Below are 15,766 nucleotides of genomic sequence, written 5' to 3' on the forward strand. Positions count from 1 at the left end.
GCTGACGGTTCCTGTCCATGTTCTCTGAGCTCCGGGAAAAGAGGCGGAGCTAAGACGAGGGGTTGTGACATCACAAATGGGCAGCCAATCCCGGAGACCTCGGACGTATCTAACCTTCACGCTGAGGGTGGAGATCATGTTGAAGGAGGACTTTCTTTGGTCTTAAGGAAGAGATGATTGGATGGTCTGGCGGTTGCCGTGACGATGACCGATTAAAGATCGGCATTAAATCTTTCCACTTATTTTGATCTTTTTAACTTTTTCACGCAAGTCTTCTTTGGCTGATCGATGACGGCGGTGAGCCGTGTGGTCACGCCATGGGGGGCGGAGCCTATCCTGGAGGGCTGTCTTGGTCTGGGCGTGTGGTTGGAGGAAAAAAAACAACTCCACTCCGACATTCTGTTCAGATGTTGAGAGATTAGCTTAGCATGGTTAGCAGAGGGAGGGCAGGTGTCTTGAGACGGTTCCCTCTGGACTCGACCTTTGACCTGCCGGTCCCGTGCCACCCGACCGCTCAGAACGGCTCCAGATCTTTATTTGAGTGTCACGTCACCACGGTAACAGTACGGGGTTCGGTCGTCATGGTTACCGCAGCACTAGAGAGAATAGAGAGCTTAGCTCCGATTGGCCGGCCGGTTGAGACTCTCTCCCTGCTGACGGCGTCTCCGTCGCTCGGTTGTCGGGGGCGGAGTCTTAGTTCAGCGGCGATGAAGAAGTCAAAGACCCGCCGTGAATCAGGTTCGTAGCGTTAGCCTTCGCGGGCTAACGTGCTAATCGACGCAACTAGCGAAATGTGAAGTTCTCAAATGTAGTTCCATTCGACTTGAACTGGTGGAACCGCCGTCGCCGACGGAAACCCGACTGTGGCCTCGCCGGTGCTTTTCTAGCCAAACGTCTCCGTGTCCAGAATCTTCTTGCTCTTTTCAAACGTCGGGATCAGCTGACCGGCCGGCTGCTCTCTCATTGGTCAGACACTCAAAGTTTGTCTCCAAGTTTGTTGTTCTTTTGTTTTGTTTTTTTTGTTCAAAGTTTCATTTGTCACATTTTTAACGTTTGAAACAAAACAAAATCGTGTTGAAAACCTCGGAGACTTCCTCCGGGGGTCTGGAACACGTGGACCTCAGCTCCGGGTCCAGGTCCAGGTCCTGGTCCTGGTCCCGGTCCGGGTCCCGCTGCTCCTGTTCTATCTGTGACTTGTAAATAAGTTTGCTGACCAACTGTAAATGTCTCTGTATTTATTGGTTCTGTTTGATGTCTCTTGATTTTATTTTGGCGAGCCGCCGAAGCCCCGCCTCCTCTCTCCTCCCTCCAAAATTAAACGCCCAAAGACGGCGCTGGGATTTCCACAGGATTCCTCGCCTTTTGTCGGTCCAACGACCGGCGGCGTGCAAACCAGAGACTGCAGCTCCGAGCTCGCCCTGCGGGGGCTCGGAGGAGGCCGAGGCTTCCCTTCTGTTCTTTGACATCTTCATCTTTGTAGGAGGAACCTTCTCACTAACATGTGGAACATCTTCTTTTCTGTGGACACAAAGCTTCAATAAACCGCATCAAACGTTCCCCTGCTCGTTCTCTAAGTCACTCCGGCCCTCAGCCGTCCAGCCGTCAAGCGGACGTTGCCGCGGGGATCTTCTTCCGCTTCGGGGGCGGGGGGGTGGGGGTCGGAACTACAAATATGGCGTCCCGAGCTGTCAGGTGACCCCTTTGCGGCACCTCGGCGAGGTTCTGGCGACCCTGGACCTGCGGGCCGGCGTGGACCTCCGTGGACTCTGAGGAGCCCTGGAGGTCACGTGACCGTCCAGATGTTCAAGCCGACACTGAGGCGGAGCCTTCGTCCTGGTTCCCGCCTCATCGACCCCCCCGGCCCCCCACAGCCAATCAGCTGCTTCCCCTGCCTGTCGTACAAAGTTCCCCCACAGGGGGGCGCCGTTGGCCCGTCGGTTCCGTCCGGATCTTCAGCCGGAGTCCCGGCGTCCGAAGGCCTCCTGGACCCGGAGACCGGAGAGGACCGGGAGAAGGACTCCCCCGCCTCCGTGAGCGGCGTTCTACAAAGGTCAAAGGTCAACATCACGCAAAAGAGTCGGGTTTTATTTGCCGTCGCAAAAAAGATGAAGACAAAGTCACACGTTTGTTTTCCTCCATAAAAATAAAAGGACTTTCAGTGCAATAAAGACAAGACTTCGCCCGCCGCCCGCCGGCTCCGGCGCCCAGGCGGAGCGGACGGCGCCGCCCCGGCCGCAGGGTTTCGGGGTCCCCCCGGCTCCCCGCAGCAGCTGAGCGCGCTCAGTCCGGACCCTCCGGATCGACTGGACGTCCACGGCGACGCGGTCGTTGCGGGAGGAGGGGCCGGAACCGACCGATCACTAGTCCAACGCGGTGAGATGGTGGCGGGCTAATGTTAGCGTAACGCTAGCAACAACAGTAGCGGTGCGGGGAGTGTAAACATGGCGTCCGGTCCGCGACGGCGGAGCGGCGGCCTCACGTGAGACGGGTCGGACGGTGGATGAGACCGACTTAGCGCAGGAGATGTTTCTTCATCGTCGGCGGACAAACTTGACGGGCGGCGGCGGCGGCGGCGTGCTACACGACTGTCACACATCATGATCTGTTCAGGTGTCACGTAGAAAAATAACACGTTCAAACACACAAACTCGAAGATCTGCTACACCTGTGCGGCCGCGCCTCCCCGCGCTGCGATTGGACGCCGGCCGCGTGTGCAAGGATGTAAATTAAAGTGCGGCGCGACTGATTGGCTCGCCGGGCCACTTCCTGTGACCGGCTGAAATGGATGATCACGTGACAGGCGTCGCCACGGCGCGGTGGCGACCGTCGATCGGCAAGAGCGAAGTATCGTGCGGCGGGCGCGGCTTCGCGGCGGCGGCGCCGCTCAGATGGCGGTGTCCCACAGCACGGCGGGCGACGGGCCGGCGTGCTGGGCGGCGGGCGGCGCCGAGTACGGGGGCGGCTGCTTCCTCCTCCAGCTGGGCAGGATGGGCATGCTGTCCTGCTTGCACAGGTTCTTCTCCGGACGCCGACGCACTCGGATCTCCCGGCACAGAACGCGCTTCTTCTCGATGGTCTCCATCATGGTGGCGTCGCCGTACAGCCACGGCATCTGAGGGAGACCAGACCACCACACCTGTCAATCATCTGACAGGCAGCAGACGTCCATCTTCTGCCTGTCAGCAACCGGCAATCATCTGCTGTCGATCATAAGTTGTCAATCATAAATCATCAATCATCTGCTGTCAATCACCTGCTGTCAATCATAAATCGTCAATCATAAGTCGTCAATCATCTGCTGTCAATCATAAGTCGTCAATCATAAATCGTCAATCATAAGTCGTCAATCATCTGCTGTCAATTATTTCCCGACACTCGTTCATCTGCCCTTCAAGCTGCTCCCTGGACATCTGGATCTTTTCTTCAGGATCTCCCTCCCTCTACGCTGGAGATGTTGTCCTCCATGTTGTCCACCATGTTGTCCACCATGTTGTCCACCACGTTGTCCACCATGATGTCCACCATGCTGGTGGGCCTGGTGGCTGCAGAATGGACTCACCTGGCGCCGGGGCGACGGACTGTAGGCGGCCCTGGAGAGACGCCGCCGCGACACCCTAGCGTGAGCTCGAATTGCAAACCGGCGCCGTGAAACGTTTAGCCGCTACCGAGCTAAAGGACCGCAGGAGCCGCCGGCTGCTCGGGTTTGGTTTCTATGGTAACGGCGGCACTACTCCAACTGGTCCGCTCGTCTACTTAGAAATGACTCCTCCCACGTTAGCGTAGCTTAGCGTCTCGTGAATCGGCCGAATGAAGAGATTTCTGGAGGCGCTTCTAGAACATGGGAGGACGTTTATTGGTTGCAGGCAGGTTGTCGGATCTGGAGGAAGAGCAGACGTGAGTCACATGGGCCGACAGGAGACGCTCACCTGACCGGTCTCGGCCAATCGGCGACATTCAAGGGTTTTTTTTTTTTGCGTCGAGAAGCGGGATGTAAGCGGCGCCGTCGCAAGGGGGCGGGGCTTGGCCGCGGTTAGTAGCGAGGCCGGCGGGTGGAGTTAGACGGGATGGGATTTCAGTTTCCGGTTTTACCGATGATTTTGGACGAGATGTTTCGGTGAAGTTAGTTTCGCGAGCCGGTTTGAGTCGGTTAGTTTAGTTTCAGCCTCGTGCTAGTTCCTTCTTAGCGCGTGTTAGTTTTCATGTTAGCTTCGCCTTAGTTTATCATGCTAGCCTCTGGTTAGTGAGTTAAGGTAGACGTGGTTGAATCAGTTCATGAAATCGACTAAAATCGTCCTTGGAAGGAGGCGGGAACCCGTCCCCTCGCCGCCATCGGCTCAGAGTCCTTCAGTCCACCAGTCACCGGCCGGATTCAGGCCGTGTGACAGGAAGTGGGCGCAGTCTCAGGGTTGCGGTACCTGGCTGAGCGCCGGGTGCTGCGGCTCGGCCGGCTGGCGCTGCGGCGTCGCTCCTGGAGACGGAACCCCCGACGTGGAGGCCGAACGGCCCAGTTTGCACTTGGAATCTGAGGAGGCGAGAAAGGAAGCCGCAGGTTAGTCATCTGAGCTGAGCCGGCCAATCGGAGGCCCTCGGCGTGACGGACAGACTGACCGCCTCCCGCGGGCAGGGTCATCATCATGGTGGGGCTGACGGACGACCTCCCCGTCCTGCCGGGGCTGGACTGCCCCTCTCGATCTGCGGAGAACAAAAAAAAAAAGGGTGACGATCCGAAGCTTCAGAGTGACGAGGGACCGATTTGTCCCTCGCTTGTTCCTCTTCTGGCCTCCTCCTCCTCACGTCAAGAAGAGCCGGGGTGAGTTTACTGCCCAAATGAAGTACTGATGATAGGACGTACTCATGGTTGAGTGGTACTGATGGAGTAGTACCCTTGCAGTACTACACTCTTCACCAATGATAGGAAGTACTCATGATTCGGCAGTACCGCGAGAGTAGTGCCCTTGCAGTACTACACTCTACACCAATGATAGTAAGTACTCATGATTCGGCAGTACCACGGAAGTAGTACCGTTGTAGTGCCCTGCTGGACAAACCTACCTTCCGCTCCTATCCTACCCGCCCCCTTCTTCATCGCAGGCCTGCCGGAGCCGAATGGGTTGTTGAGGTCGTCCAGCGGGCTGGTCGGCGTCTGCGACCTCACGGAGACGTTCTGCATGGAGCTGTGGGTGGAGGAGGAGTTACTGAGTTTGGCCCCGCCTTCCTGGGCCCTGTGCGAGGAGGAGGAGGAGGACGACGAGGAGCGGGGCATCAAGGCGTCGTAGGGCGGGGGCCTCTTCAGGTTCAGGGGGGTCAGAGAACGACCCATGCTCACCGGGGAGGGGCATGCCGATTGGCTGCGGGGGTAACCGTGACCGCTGTGGGCGGAGCTAGAGGACTTGTAGAGGTTGGAGGGCAGCGGCGGGGCGGAGGAGCGGCCCGAGGTCGTGACGGTGTGAGTGCCGGTCGGGTCCCGGTCTCGATCCCGGTCCCGAGTCCGGTCCCGATCTCGAGTCCGCTCCTTGTGGTGGTGGCCGGAGCTCTGCGGGGGCTCGGGACCGGAGGACTTGCTGTAGGACACGTTCTCCAACATGGGCAGGCGGGCGACGCTCAACGGGGTCAGGGGCGACTCGTCGGAGTTGGGGGAGCACTGGGCCGGGGCGGGGGGGAAGACCAGCAGGGGGGGCCGGGGGGTGAGGAGGTTGGGGAAGGGCGGGGGGATGTCGCACAGCGACCCTCGGGCCGCGGACGACCAGGCCTCCGGGTCCATGATGGCGGCGTGGGCGTAGACGTCCAGGGCGGCGTCCTGCAGGAAGTCGTCCATCAGCGGGAACTTCATCTCCTCGTAGACGGACTCGCTCTGCTCGTCCTCGCCGGCTTCCGGACCCTTGAATTCTCGCAGGATGTTCCCCACCATCTCGATGTAGACGGGCTCCTCGTCGTCGGTGTCCTTGGAGGTCGGGCTGTGGCTCTGGGAGGAGCCGGTGTCCCAGCGCAGCGAGGACTTCCTGCCGCCGTGGTTACGGATGTAGGCCTCGTCGAAGGAGGTGCTGAGCTGGGTGTTGGGGTTTCTCTTGGGTTTGGGCGGCGGTGTCCTCCTGTGGTCCTCCGTCAGGCTGCGACCTCGAGCTGCAGAGACACAGGAAGTCAGGATGGGTACCTTCTCCGCGACGGCACCGCGGCTTCATCTTGGACCAGCACCTTCAGCCATCTCCTGGGCGTCGCCGCCGCCGCCCGACCCCCCGTTGACCGTCTCGGAGCTGCTGCTCAACTTGGTGTTGGGGTCCCTCTTGGGTTTCGGGGGCGGCTGTTTGCGGTTGGGGTTGGTGTCGTCGTCCTCGCCGCCGCCCACCGAGTGAAGGGACTGCGAGCGCACGGCGAAGCCCTGGCTCGGGGGCGGGAGGCGGTCCTGCGGCGCCGGCATCGTCATGAACCCCATCCTGAAATGTTTGCCAGCGTACGCCCCGTCCGCCGCGCCGGCGGTTGGATCCCCAATCCTGGATCAACAAAAGCGGGAGACCGGTCAGAACCTTCCGCTCAACCAGGATCCTCGCCTTCACCGCTTCGGGAGGAGGAGCCAACGCCGTCGATAACGTGATGCTCTCGTTCCCTCAGAAGAAGGCGGGGCCTCGAGGTGACCGACACAACCCTTCCTCAGGAGAAGCGTCAAGGTCTGATGAAGGTCAACGCCTTCTTCGTCAGAAGCTTTGGAACGCCGACGCCACACCGGCTCGTTTGTCCAACCAGTGAACGCTGACTCGTGCTAACCGCCGCTAGCTAGGTGTCGGGCGGGTTCTACCTCTTGATGGTGTCGTCCTGCCGCCTCTTCTTCTGGTGCTTCTCCTGCAGGTAGGTCCAGTTGGTGCGGTTGCGGACGCGGTCGCTCTCGCGGGCGATGTCGGACGCATTCTGGATCACCAGGCCGTCGTAGGTCCGGAGCCCGCTGTCCTCCACGTACTGGAAGAACCTGCGGAAGGAAGACGTGTCCTCCTGAGACGTCATGACTCCCCGGAGACCTGGACAGAGGAGGACACGCCGTCTGGTGAGTCACAGGAGGTCAGATGTTCCTCTGCTGGAACGTCCGACTCGGGTTCATCTCGCGCTCGCAGTTCCGGTTCCCCGACCTTCTGGTTGGGAGGAGGTTCTCGCGGGACCAGGAGAAGGTAGAACCCAACCTCTGCGGAACCCGGAGGTTAAATCTTTCTTCGTGGTTCCACATTGAAGTGAGCGGAACGTCGGTCAGGAACGTGTCTGGTTCGGAATCAGATCGAAGGCGGTTTGACCAGAAGACCGGTCGGCGTTATCGATCGCCTATTGATTGCCGGTCGCAGGGGTCAAAGGTCACTCGGTTTGACGTTTGGCCTGCGAGGTTCTCCTCCCGGTTGCTAGGCGTCTCCAGCCCGGGACCTCCGGCCGTGAACCCGGACGTTCTCCCACAGAACCTCCGCCGGAGCAGCGGCGGCCGGACGGGAACCGGCTGGAACCGGAGTCGGCGGAAGGCGCACGTGAGCGCACGGCTATTTTTAGATTTCTTTGATTCAAAAGGAACCTGAATCATCATCATCATCCACCCTCTTCCTCCTCCTCCTCCTCCTCCTCCTCCTCTCGCCTGGCGATGATATAATCCCCCCCCAGCTTCCCTCTAAAAATGGAACTGGGAGTCAGCCAGCGGTTGCCTAGCAACAGCAGCATCTCTCCCAGGAGCATGATGTAATGCTTCCTGGTCGGGGGGGTGAACGAAGCAGAGCGGGGGGGGGGCGATGACTTCCTGCTCGGGGGTCTCAGTGTGTCACATGGGGGGGGGGGTGACCTCCTCCCGGTCTTCTGACTTTGACGGACAGGAGGGCAGAAACCAGCTGACCGCCCCGAAGCTCCGCCCCCACAGGCGGCGTGTCGGAGGACAGGAAGAGCCGCCGCCGCCCGCTGGTCCGAAGGTGGAACTACAAGTATGGCGGCGCCGGTGGACGCAGCTGTGGGAGCGTCTCCGCCCGTTTGACCCTCCGAGGACATTCAGCAGCCCCAGGAGACACCAGACCGTGTTAGATGTTTGGCTCCATGCACGTTCCCTCCAGGAGGTCCTTCTACATGAAGCCTCTCAGCTTCTCTTGGTCAAAATGTTCTTGAGTTCAGAACTGAAGAAGCCTCTGGTGATGAGGGCTGAAACATCTTCAGGTCAGACGGTTTGGATTTGGACAAGAATTCACCTTGACCTGGAGGACGGAGAACCTCCGCAGACGTCCTCTCATCTTCTCAGCTCTCCAAACTTCTGCCTCTCACCTGGTTTGGCGAGAAGTTCCTCATCATCCGAAGTGACAGAGGTCCACCTGGATGTGGGGAGCAGAACCTCCACGGCTCTGGTCCTCCAGAGCCTCAGGGACGACCCAACCGGCCAGTCCAAACATTTGTTCCCGCCATCAGAAAGCCGGTCCTGGTGGATGTTGAGGATCCAGTAGAGTCCACCTCCGACAGAACCCTGTCCTCTGGCTACGGTTCTCACAAAGGTTCTGGCAGACCCGGCAGTCGGAACCAGGATCCCACCCAGGATCTCTGCGGACTCTGTCTGATCTGACCGAGGTGAAGGGTCAGGGCCTCTTCCCAGGAGAACATGGGTAGAACATACCCAGATGGACTGATGGGAACTAACTAGAACATGTGAGAACCACGGGTTCCCCGAGCCCGTCCTCCGAGGCCTGGTTCCCCGTGAGGAGAACCGCCTCAGGACTGGATTCTGGATCGGTGACAGCCGTTAGCTAAGGTTAGCTGAGTCATGGCAGGATGCCGGCCGGGCAGGAGCACCTCCCTGGAGCTGGGAGGTGCTGCCCAGGTGGTCCTTCCAGACCGGAGGAGGTTTGGGGTCCGACCCTGCAGGAGGCCGGACAGGAAGTGGCCGGAGGACATGTTGGTTCGTAGTTTGTAGTCTCCGGTCCGCGGTTCGGCCTCTGTAGTTTTCTAGTCTGCGTTTGTAGTCCGGACACGAAACCGACCCACGGATCAGGAGGAGTTGCTGCCGGACAGACCTGGACCTGGACCTGGACCTGGACCTGAACCTGGACCTGGACCTGGACCTGAACCTGGACCTGGACCTGGACCTGGACCTGGACCTAGACCTGGACCTGGACCTGGACCTGAACCTAGACCTGGACCTGGACCTGGACAGACACCTGCCTACGGACCGGTCTATCCACATGTGGACCTGAGGATGGGCTGCTGTGAGTAGCCGATGTCTCTAGACGTCTTCTTCTAGATGTCCACTTATGGAGGTCTGTCTCTGGACGTCTCCACATCTGCAGACGTCCACCACCCGCAGATGTCTTCTTGAGGACCTCCGTGAGGAACGGCTGCCTGAGGAGGTCCATCTATCCATGTGTGTCTGTGGACACCTGCCTCCAGACACCTGCTTGCAGACGTGTGGACGTCCATCTCCGGTCATGTGAGCACAGAAGAGGACGTCCACAGACGCCCGCGAGCGCCGTCCGTCCGAAGCCCGGCGGAACCGAGAAGGTGTGGGAACGTCTCCCGGCGGGAGAACTTACCGGAGGATTCATGAGGACTCGGAGAGCGTCGGTGTCTCCTCCCTCCTCAGGCGTCTCCTGGTCCGTCTCCTCCCTCCTCGGGTGTCTCCTACCTCCTTCCTCCAGGAGCGTGTCCTCCACCGCCACCTTCTCCTTCACCCCCCCACCCCGGTGTCTCGGTTCTCCGATCAAAGATGGACGTCTCCTCTGTCTCCTCCGTCTCCTCCGTCGGCTGCAGCTCCGACACCAGACTCGCCGTGATCCTCGTCTGCAGCGTTAATCCAACATGCCTCCTTCCTGCCTCCGCCGCTCGCTTAGATCAAATCCTGGCTCGCACACACACACACACACACACACACACACACTCAGGCACGCTAACACACACACATGTGCTGGTCACGGACACACACACACACACACACACACACTCACACCCTTCAGCCATGCACACACACGCACCCCGGTGACGGTTGCCACAAGAAACGGAGGCTGAAACCACGGCAACCTGACAGCATCCTCACCCGGCTGACTCCGCCCCCTGCTGCTGGAGGGGGAGGGGAGGAAGAGGAGGAGGAGAGGAAGAAGAGGAGGAGAGGAGATGGAGGAAGAAGAGAAGAAGAGATGGAGGAAGAAGAAGAGAAGAAGGAGGAGGAGAAGAAGAGGAGGAGGAGGATAGAAGAGGAGGAAGAATAAGAGCAGAAAAGGGGGAGGAGAAGAAGAAGAAGAAGAAGAAGAAGAAGAAGAAGAAGAAGAAGAAGAGAAAGGGTCTAAATCCAGTATCTGTACATGTTATTGCTGATCCAGACTCACAATTCTATTATTATTGTGTGAAAAGCAAATCAGGATGATTCTATTTTAATGATAATTATATTTCAATGAAATGAGAACAACTTTATTTATCCTGAAGGAAATTGTTGTGCCAGAGTTTCAAAACATAACATTGCAAAAACATAACAATGTTTCAAGCAAAAACATAACAATCATAGATAATAGTAGGAAGGAGGGAGAATAAGAAATACAATAAAATATAAATTGTTAAGGTTAAGGTTATCAGTGTTTTAAGGTCTGAAGTCCAAAGATCCGAAGATTCCCTTCAGCTGAGGGAACGAATGACATCATTGTATTTTTTTTCATTCTAAAATGTTCATGACATTTGTAATAATAACTTTAATCATGTATGTTTAATATACCAAGAATTAGCAATGTTATTGCTTTCGTTATTCTAGATTTTATATGACAAAAATCATATGATTATTCATAATATTATTAATAATGAAGCATCCATTTTATGAACGATCCAATCCTATTGTATTAATATCTTATTCATGATAATACGGATAAATAGTAATTGTTATTATTAGTAGTTGTTGTTTTATGATGATTATTTAATAGGATTATTATCCTAAATAATAATAATAATAGATTTCACAGTGAGATCTGGGAGAGGAAGGAGTTCTGGTGGTTCCAGGTGGACCTTCAGGTCCAGGAAGGAGGAGCTTCAGGTCCATGATGTCTCCTCACCCCCCCCCCCCCGCTGTGACGTCACGGCCGCCCGGCCTGCTCTCGTCCAATCAGCTGAGACCATCCGGTTATATAATTACCCCCCCCTCACTTTGATGGGCATCTTCTTCTCCTCCAGAGCATCTTCTGCCTGTCAATCACCCCTGCGTCCTCAGCAGCTCCTCACCTTCATGTCCCGCTGGAGAACACCTGCTCTCTGCAGGAGCCCAGCGAGGACGCGCAGAGACACGCACAGACACGCAGAGTCACGCAGAAACACGCAGAGTCACGCAGAGACACGCATAGACACGCAAAGACACGCAGAAACACGGAGAGGACAAAGTGAGGACACCATCTCTGGAGGAGCAGCCCAGGCCCACCGGGCACCGCACTGCGCATGCGCGTCGTTCTGCAGCATACCGTGTAGGAATGTGTGCGTGAGTGTGTGAGTGTGATCGCGTGTGTGTGAGTGTGTGTCAGACCGACCTCCGCTGCTCTCGCATCGCTGTGCCGCGGCTCTCCTCCTCCATCAGCCTCCTCCTCGGACCCGCAGCGTCATGTCGGCCGCCGCGCAGGACCAGAACCAGGAGCAGAACCAGGAGCAGGACCTGAACCAGGAGAAGACCCGGGAGCAGAAGCAGGAGCAGAACCGCGATGGTCCGCGGGAGAAGGAGGAGGTGAGGGCGGAGGAGACCGCGGAGGCTGCGGAGAAGAAGGTGGAGGAGGAGGAGAAGAAGGAGAAGAAGAAGGTCGAGAAGGAGGAGGAGACCTGGAAGGACGCCTTCTACAACCCGCGGACCGGAGCCGTCCTCGGCCGCACCGCCGGCAGCTGGGGTAAGAACCGCGCGCGTCCGGACCCGACGGAACCCGACGGAACCCGATAGAACCCGCGTCGGTTCCGCCCGTCCATCCGGGTCCCCGCACCGGTTTCCGGTTTAACCCCGTCTTTGCCGCGGGAGCGGCAGAAGGAGCTCCTGGGTGGTCCGGCGGACCCTGCTGAGATGTCTCCCCCTGCTGGCTCAGAGCTCGCGAGCTTCCCGCCCCCCCAGAGCAGCTCCGCCTCGCGGTTCCGACCTTCGGACGCCTCGGATCGTCCCGGCCGGAGACGGAGAGCGTGATGTGGTCGTAGGAGGGCCGGCGCCGTCGGAGCCGCCGCGCCCGCGGGTTTGTCGCCTCCAGGCGGTTGAGGTTCTCCTCGGTGTCCTCCCGGTCCGCAGGTCTCATCCTCCTCTTCTACCTGGTCTTCTACGGGTTCCTGGCCGGGATGTTCTCCCTCACCATGTGGGTGATGTTGCAGACCCTGGACGAGAACGTCCCCAGCTGCCAGGACAGAGTCCCGAGCCCCGGTGAGCTCCTCGCTCGCGGCCCGATTCCGGTTCCGACCCGGCGAGGTGACCCGCGGTTCCTCTCGGTTCCTCTCGCCTCTCAGGTCTGGTGGTTCGACCCCACGCCCAGGAGATCTCCTTCAACCGCAGCGACCCGGCCGGGTACCGGGACTACGTCCGGCAGCTGCACCTCCTGCTGCAGAGTGAGTCCTCCTCGGGCGGCCCGGACCCAGAAGCCGGTCCCCCGGCCGCTCAGGTGACCCCCTTCCTCCTCCAGGTTACAACGACAGCCTGCAGGAGCAGAACGACCTGTGCCTGGTGGGCGAGTACACCGAGCAGGACCGGCAGCCCGTCAAGAAGGTGTGCCAGTTCAAGCGCAGCACGCTGAGGCAGTGCTCCGGCCTGCCCGACGCCGGCTTCGGCTACGCCGAGGGCCAACCCTGCATCATCGTGAAGATGAACCGGGTGGGTGAGGTCGCCTCCGCCGGCCGGCGAGGCCTCGGGCTTCGGTGACGTAACCCTGCCGATCCTCTCCGCCCGCAGATCATCGGGCTGAAGCCGCTGGGAGACCCGTACATCCACTGCACCGCCAAGGTAAGCCCGCCCCCCGCCGGCAGACCCTCCCGGCGTCTTGTTCTGGAAGTGGCTCTCCGGCGCTCCGCTCACCCGGCTCTCTCCGCAGAGGGAAACTGAGATGCAGATGCAGTACTTCCCGCCAGAAGGTCGTCTGGACAAGATGTTCTTCCCCTACTACGGCAAAAACGCACACGTGAGTGGCCGGTGTTAGCTAACGTTAGCGCTACTGTATAGACATGTATGTCTACCGTGGCAGCGCAGAACATGTATGCTTTCTTTGACGGCACACTGCTGCTCTCACGCTAAGCTAGTGGACATCGGGGGGGGCTTTTAAACAGCCCGCCTCTTTGCTCCCGCGACCAGGGCGGCAGGTTCTCCCGCCTCGGTTCTGTCCGTACGTTCTCTCCACGTTCTCCGTCTTGGGTTCCTGGAGGAGGCCCTTCATGTGTGCTCCTCCTCTTCCCGCACCTTCAGCCCGGCTACGTGCAGCCGCTGGTGGCCGTCAAGCTGCTGCTGACCAAGGAGGACTACAACGTGGAGCAGACGGTGGAGTGCAAGGTGGAGGGGTCGGACCTTCACAACAACGACGAGCGGGACAAGTTCCTGGGCCGGGTCGTCTTCAGGGTCAAAGTGTCGGAGTAGCCGACCCCGCCGGTCGCCACGGATACCGCACACCGGGTTCAAACAGGCAATAACGTTCCGGGACAGTGAAACGGCCGGACCCGATCCAACCCCGGCCGTCTGAACCGGGAGCCGAACCGGGTTCCGAAGACCACCTCGCCCCGGCCGGACCCGCCGGACCTCCCGGGGCTTCCGGCGCCGGGAGGTCCGGTTCTCCCGTTCAGACAGCTGGACCGGATCAGGTCTGCAGTCAAAGCATGTCCAGAACAAGCCCTGCGGCTTCTTAGATGTTTCTATCTCAATGTTTTTGATAAAGATGCACACAAACAATGAAAGCACACACTCTGGCGGCGGCTGGGAGGAGGAGGACACCAGGAGGTGGAGAACATCGGGAGGTGGAGCAACAGGGAGCTGGAGAATGTTTGGAGGTGGAGAACATCGGGAGGTGGAGCCACATTTCGGGCACGAGGGAGTCCAAATCAGATAATGATCCAGGATGGTCAGCCAAGCTTAGCTCTCCTGCCTTGGAGCCAGAAGGTCCCTGGTTGGATTCCCACAGGAGCCTCCATGTTCTCTGCGGGTTCCTCCCACAGGAGCTCCGCTGGAGACCTTCTGTCCTCCAGACCCGAGGATGAGATGGCGAGCGCTGACCCGTCTTCTCGTCCCAGCAGCGAGGTGGCGTCAAACCAGCAGCTCGTTAGCATTCCATTCAAGCGCCATCACGGTTGTGTGTGTGTGTGTGTGTGTGTGTGTGTGTGTGTGTGTGTGTGACCCTGTTGCTCCTCCCCCCAGGAGATCCTCCCCTCCACCTCCTGCGTCGCCGCCGGATCGACTCGTGAAAACCTTCACTCCGTTTTGTAACTTTATCCGCCGTTTCCTTTTTTAAAACCAAACCAAACAAAAGGGGTTCTTGGGTCGGAACCCGGTTCCGGACCCGGAGGTCGGAGAACCCGGGGATCCGTGAGAACGTCAGGCGTCCTTCATAGACTCGTGTCGTGTATTGAACAGGTTCCTGCCGAGGTTCCGTCGGTGTTCTTGTGTCGTTCCACTGCAGCCTGTTTGTTGTGAACCCTCTGTTTTTTACCCCGAGAACCTTTTGAAGAAACGGAACCGGGCGGGTTCTTCCGGTTCCTCCGGTTCTTCCGGGGAACGTCCGAGGAACGTCCGTCTGCGTGTAACTTCCTCCCGCACAAATAAAAAACCTGCACAAATTCATGACTCGCCGTCCGGAGTCGGTCTTTTGAGAGAAGCCCCGCCTCCTCCGGGAGGCTCCGCCCACACCCGGTCCAGAAGGTTCTGTCAGAACACCCGCGTGTTGGTGGTGGTTCCACCTGAGGTCGGTGCTCCTGCCAGCGGGGAGGGAACCAATCACAGGTCACGTGATTGTCTGGTTGAAGGTCGTGAAGGTTCTGATCCGGCTCAGAAGATCTGATGAGGGTCCAGAGAACCCGGCGCCCCAGCAGGAGGCAGAACCAGGTCCTGGAACCAGAGGTCCAACGTCTGGAGCAAGCGGGCGTACAGGCGTGTTACGTAATCATACTGGCTGCCAGAAGATCAGACCTCCATCAGGTGATGGTGAGAAGATGCCCGGATGGACCAGCAGGCTCAGACCCGTGATCCAGCTTGCAGGGAACTGTCGTCATGGCGACGGCCGCCTCCACGCTGCGTTGGTGTGTCAGGAGTGGGTGGGAGTGTCCAGGATCCTTTAGTGGACTGGAGGGTCTGAGGAGGTCCTGGAGGGGGGACCGTGTTGCGACCCAGACCAGAGCCAGAACCAGACCAGACCGGAACTAGAACCAGAACCAGAACCAGCCAGAAGAAGGAAACAAACAGATCCAGGAGCTCAAAGTGATCCTTTATCATTCCTTTCACAAAGTGACTGGTAAGCATCAGCTAGCATTGTCAGCTAACACTGTCAGCTAGCCTTATTAGCTTATGCTTCCGGCAAATAAACATTAGCCAGCATTTTAAGCTAACACTGTCAGCTAATAAAGCGTTGGTAGCATTGTTAGTTAGCAAATGTCAGCCAACAAACGCAAACAAATTCCCACTTTAAAATGTTTGCTAACAAACGTCAGCTGTCAGTCACTTGCAAATGAATGCTAGCAAGCGGTCGTTGGTTAACGTCAGCTCTCAACTGTCTGCTGATAAATGCTAGCAAACTTTCGCTGCCAGGTCTTGACGGTATGTGAACAAATCTCAGCAACCCGTTGCTAGCTAATATCATCTTACAAACTTTAT

At 58.3% G+C, this 15,766-nt stretch overlaps 2 protein-coding genes across 2 annotated transcripts; one reads left to right on the forward strand and one right to left on the reverse strand.

The window, feature by feature from the left end:
• Nucleotides 1-2,064: 2,064 nt before the first annotated feature.
• nyap2a (neuronal tyrosine-phosphorylated phosphoinositide-3-kinase adaptor 2a) lies at nt 2,065-11,582 on the reverse strand. The gene is made up of 8 exons (XM_086165044.1): nt 11,490-11,582; nt 9,525-10,044; nt 6,791-7,007; nt 6,193-6,488; nt 5,053-6,120; nt 4,609-4,692; nt 4,416-4,522; nt 2,065-3,112 (listed from the first exon to the last, which is right to left on the reverse strand). The coding sequence occupies exons 3-8, from the start codon at nt 6,991-6,993 to the stop codon at nt 2,885-2,887; spliced, it is 1,986 nt and encodes a 661-aa protein (XP_086021170.1). The 5' UTR covers nt 6,994-7,007; nt 9,525-10,044; nt 11,490-11,582; the 3' UTR covers nt 2,065-2,884.
• atp1b3b (ATPase Na+/K+ transporting subunit beta 3b) lies at nt 11,237-14,740 on the forward strand. The gene is made up of 7 exons (XM_086165055.1): nt 11,237-11,837; nt 12,221-12,349; nt 12,433-12,531; nt 12,606-12,793; nt 12,872-12,922; nt 13,011-13,097; nt 13,379-14,740. The coding sequence occupies exons 1-7, from the start codon at nt 11,561-11,563 to the stop codon at nt 13,544-13,546; spliced, it is 999 nt and encodes a 332-aa protein (XP_086021181.1). The 5' UTR covers nt 11,237-11,560; the 3' UTR covers nt 13,547-14,740.
• Nucleotides 14,741-15,766: the final 1,026 nt, after the last annotated feature.

Source organism: Fistularia commersonii, chromosome 18 (assembly GCF_037954325.1).
Source record: "Fistularia commersonii isolate RoL2024-O1a breed Wild chromosome 18, RoL_Fcom_v1.0, whole genome shotgun sequence".
Taxonomy (NCBI): domain Eukaryota; kingdom Metazoa; phylum Chordata; class Actinopteri; order Syngnathiformes; family Fistulariidae; genus Fistularia; species Fistularia commersonii.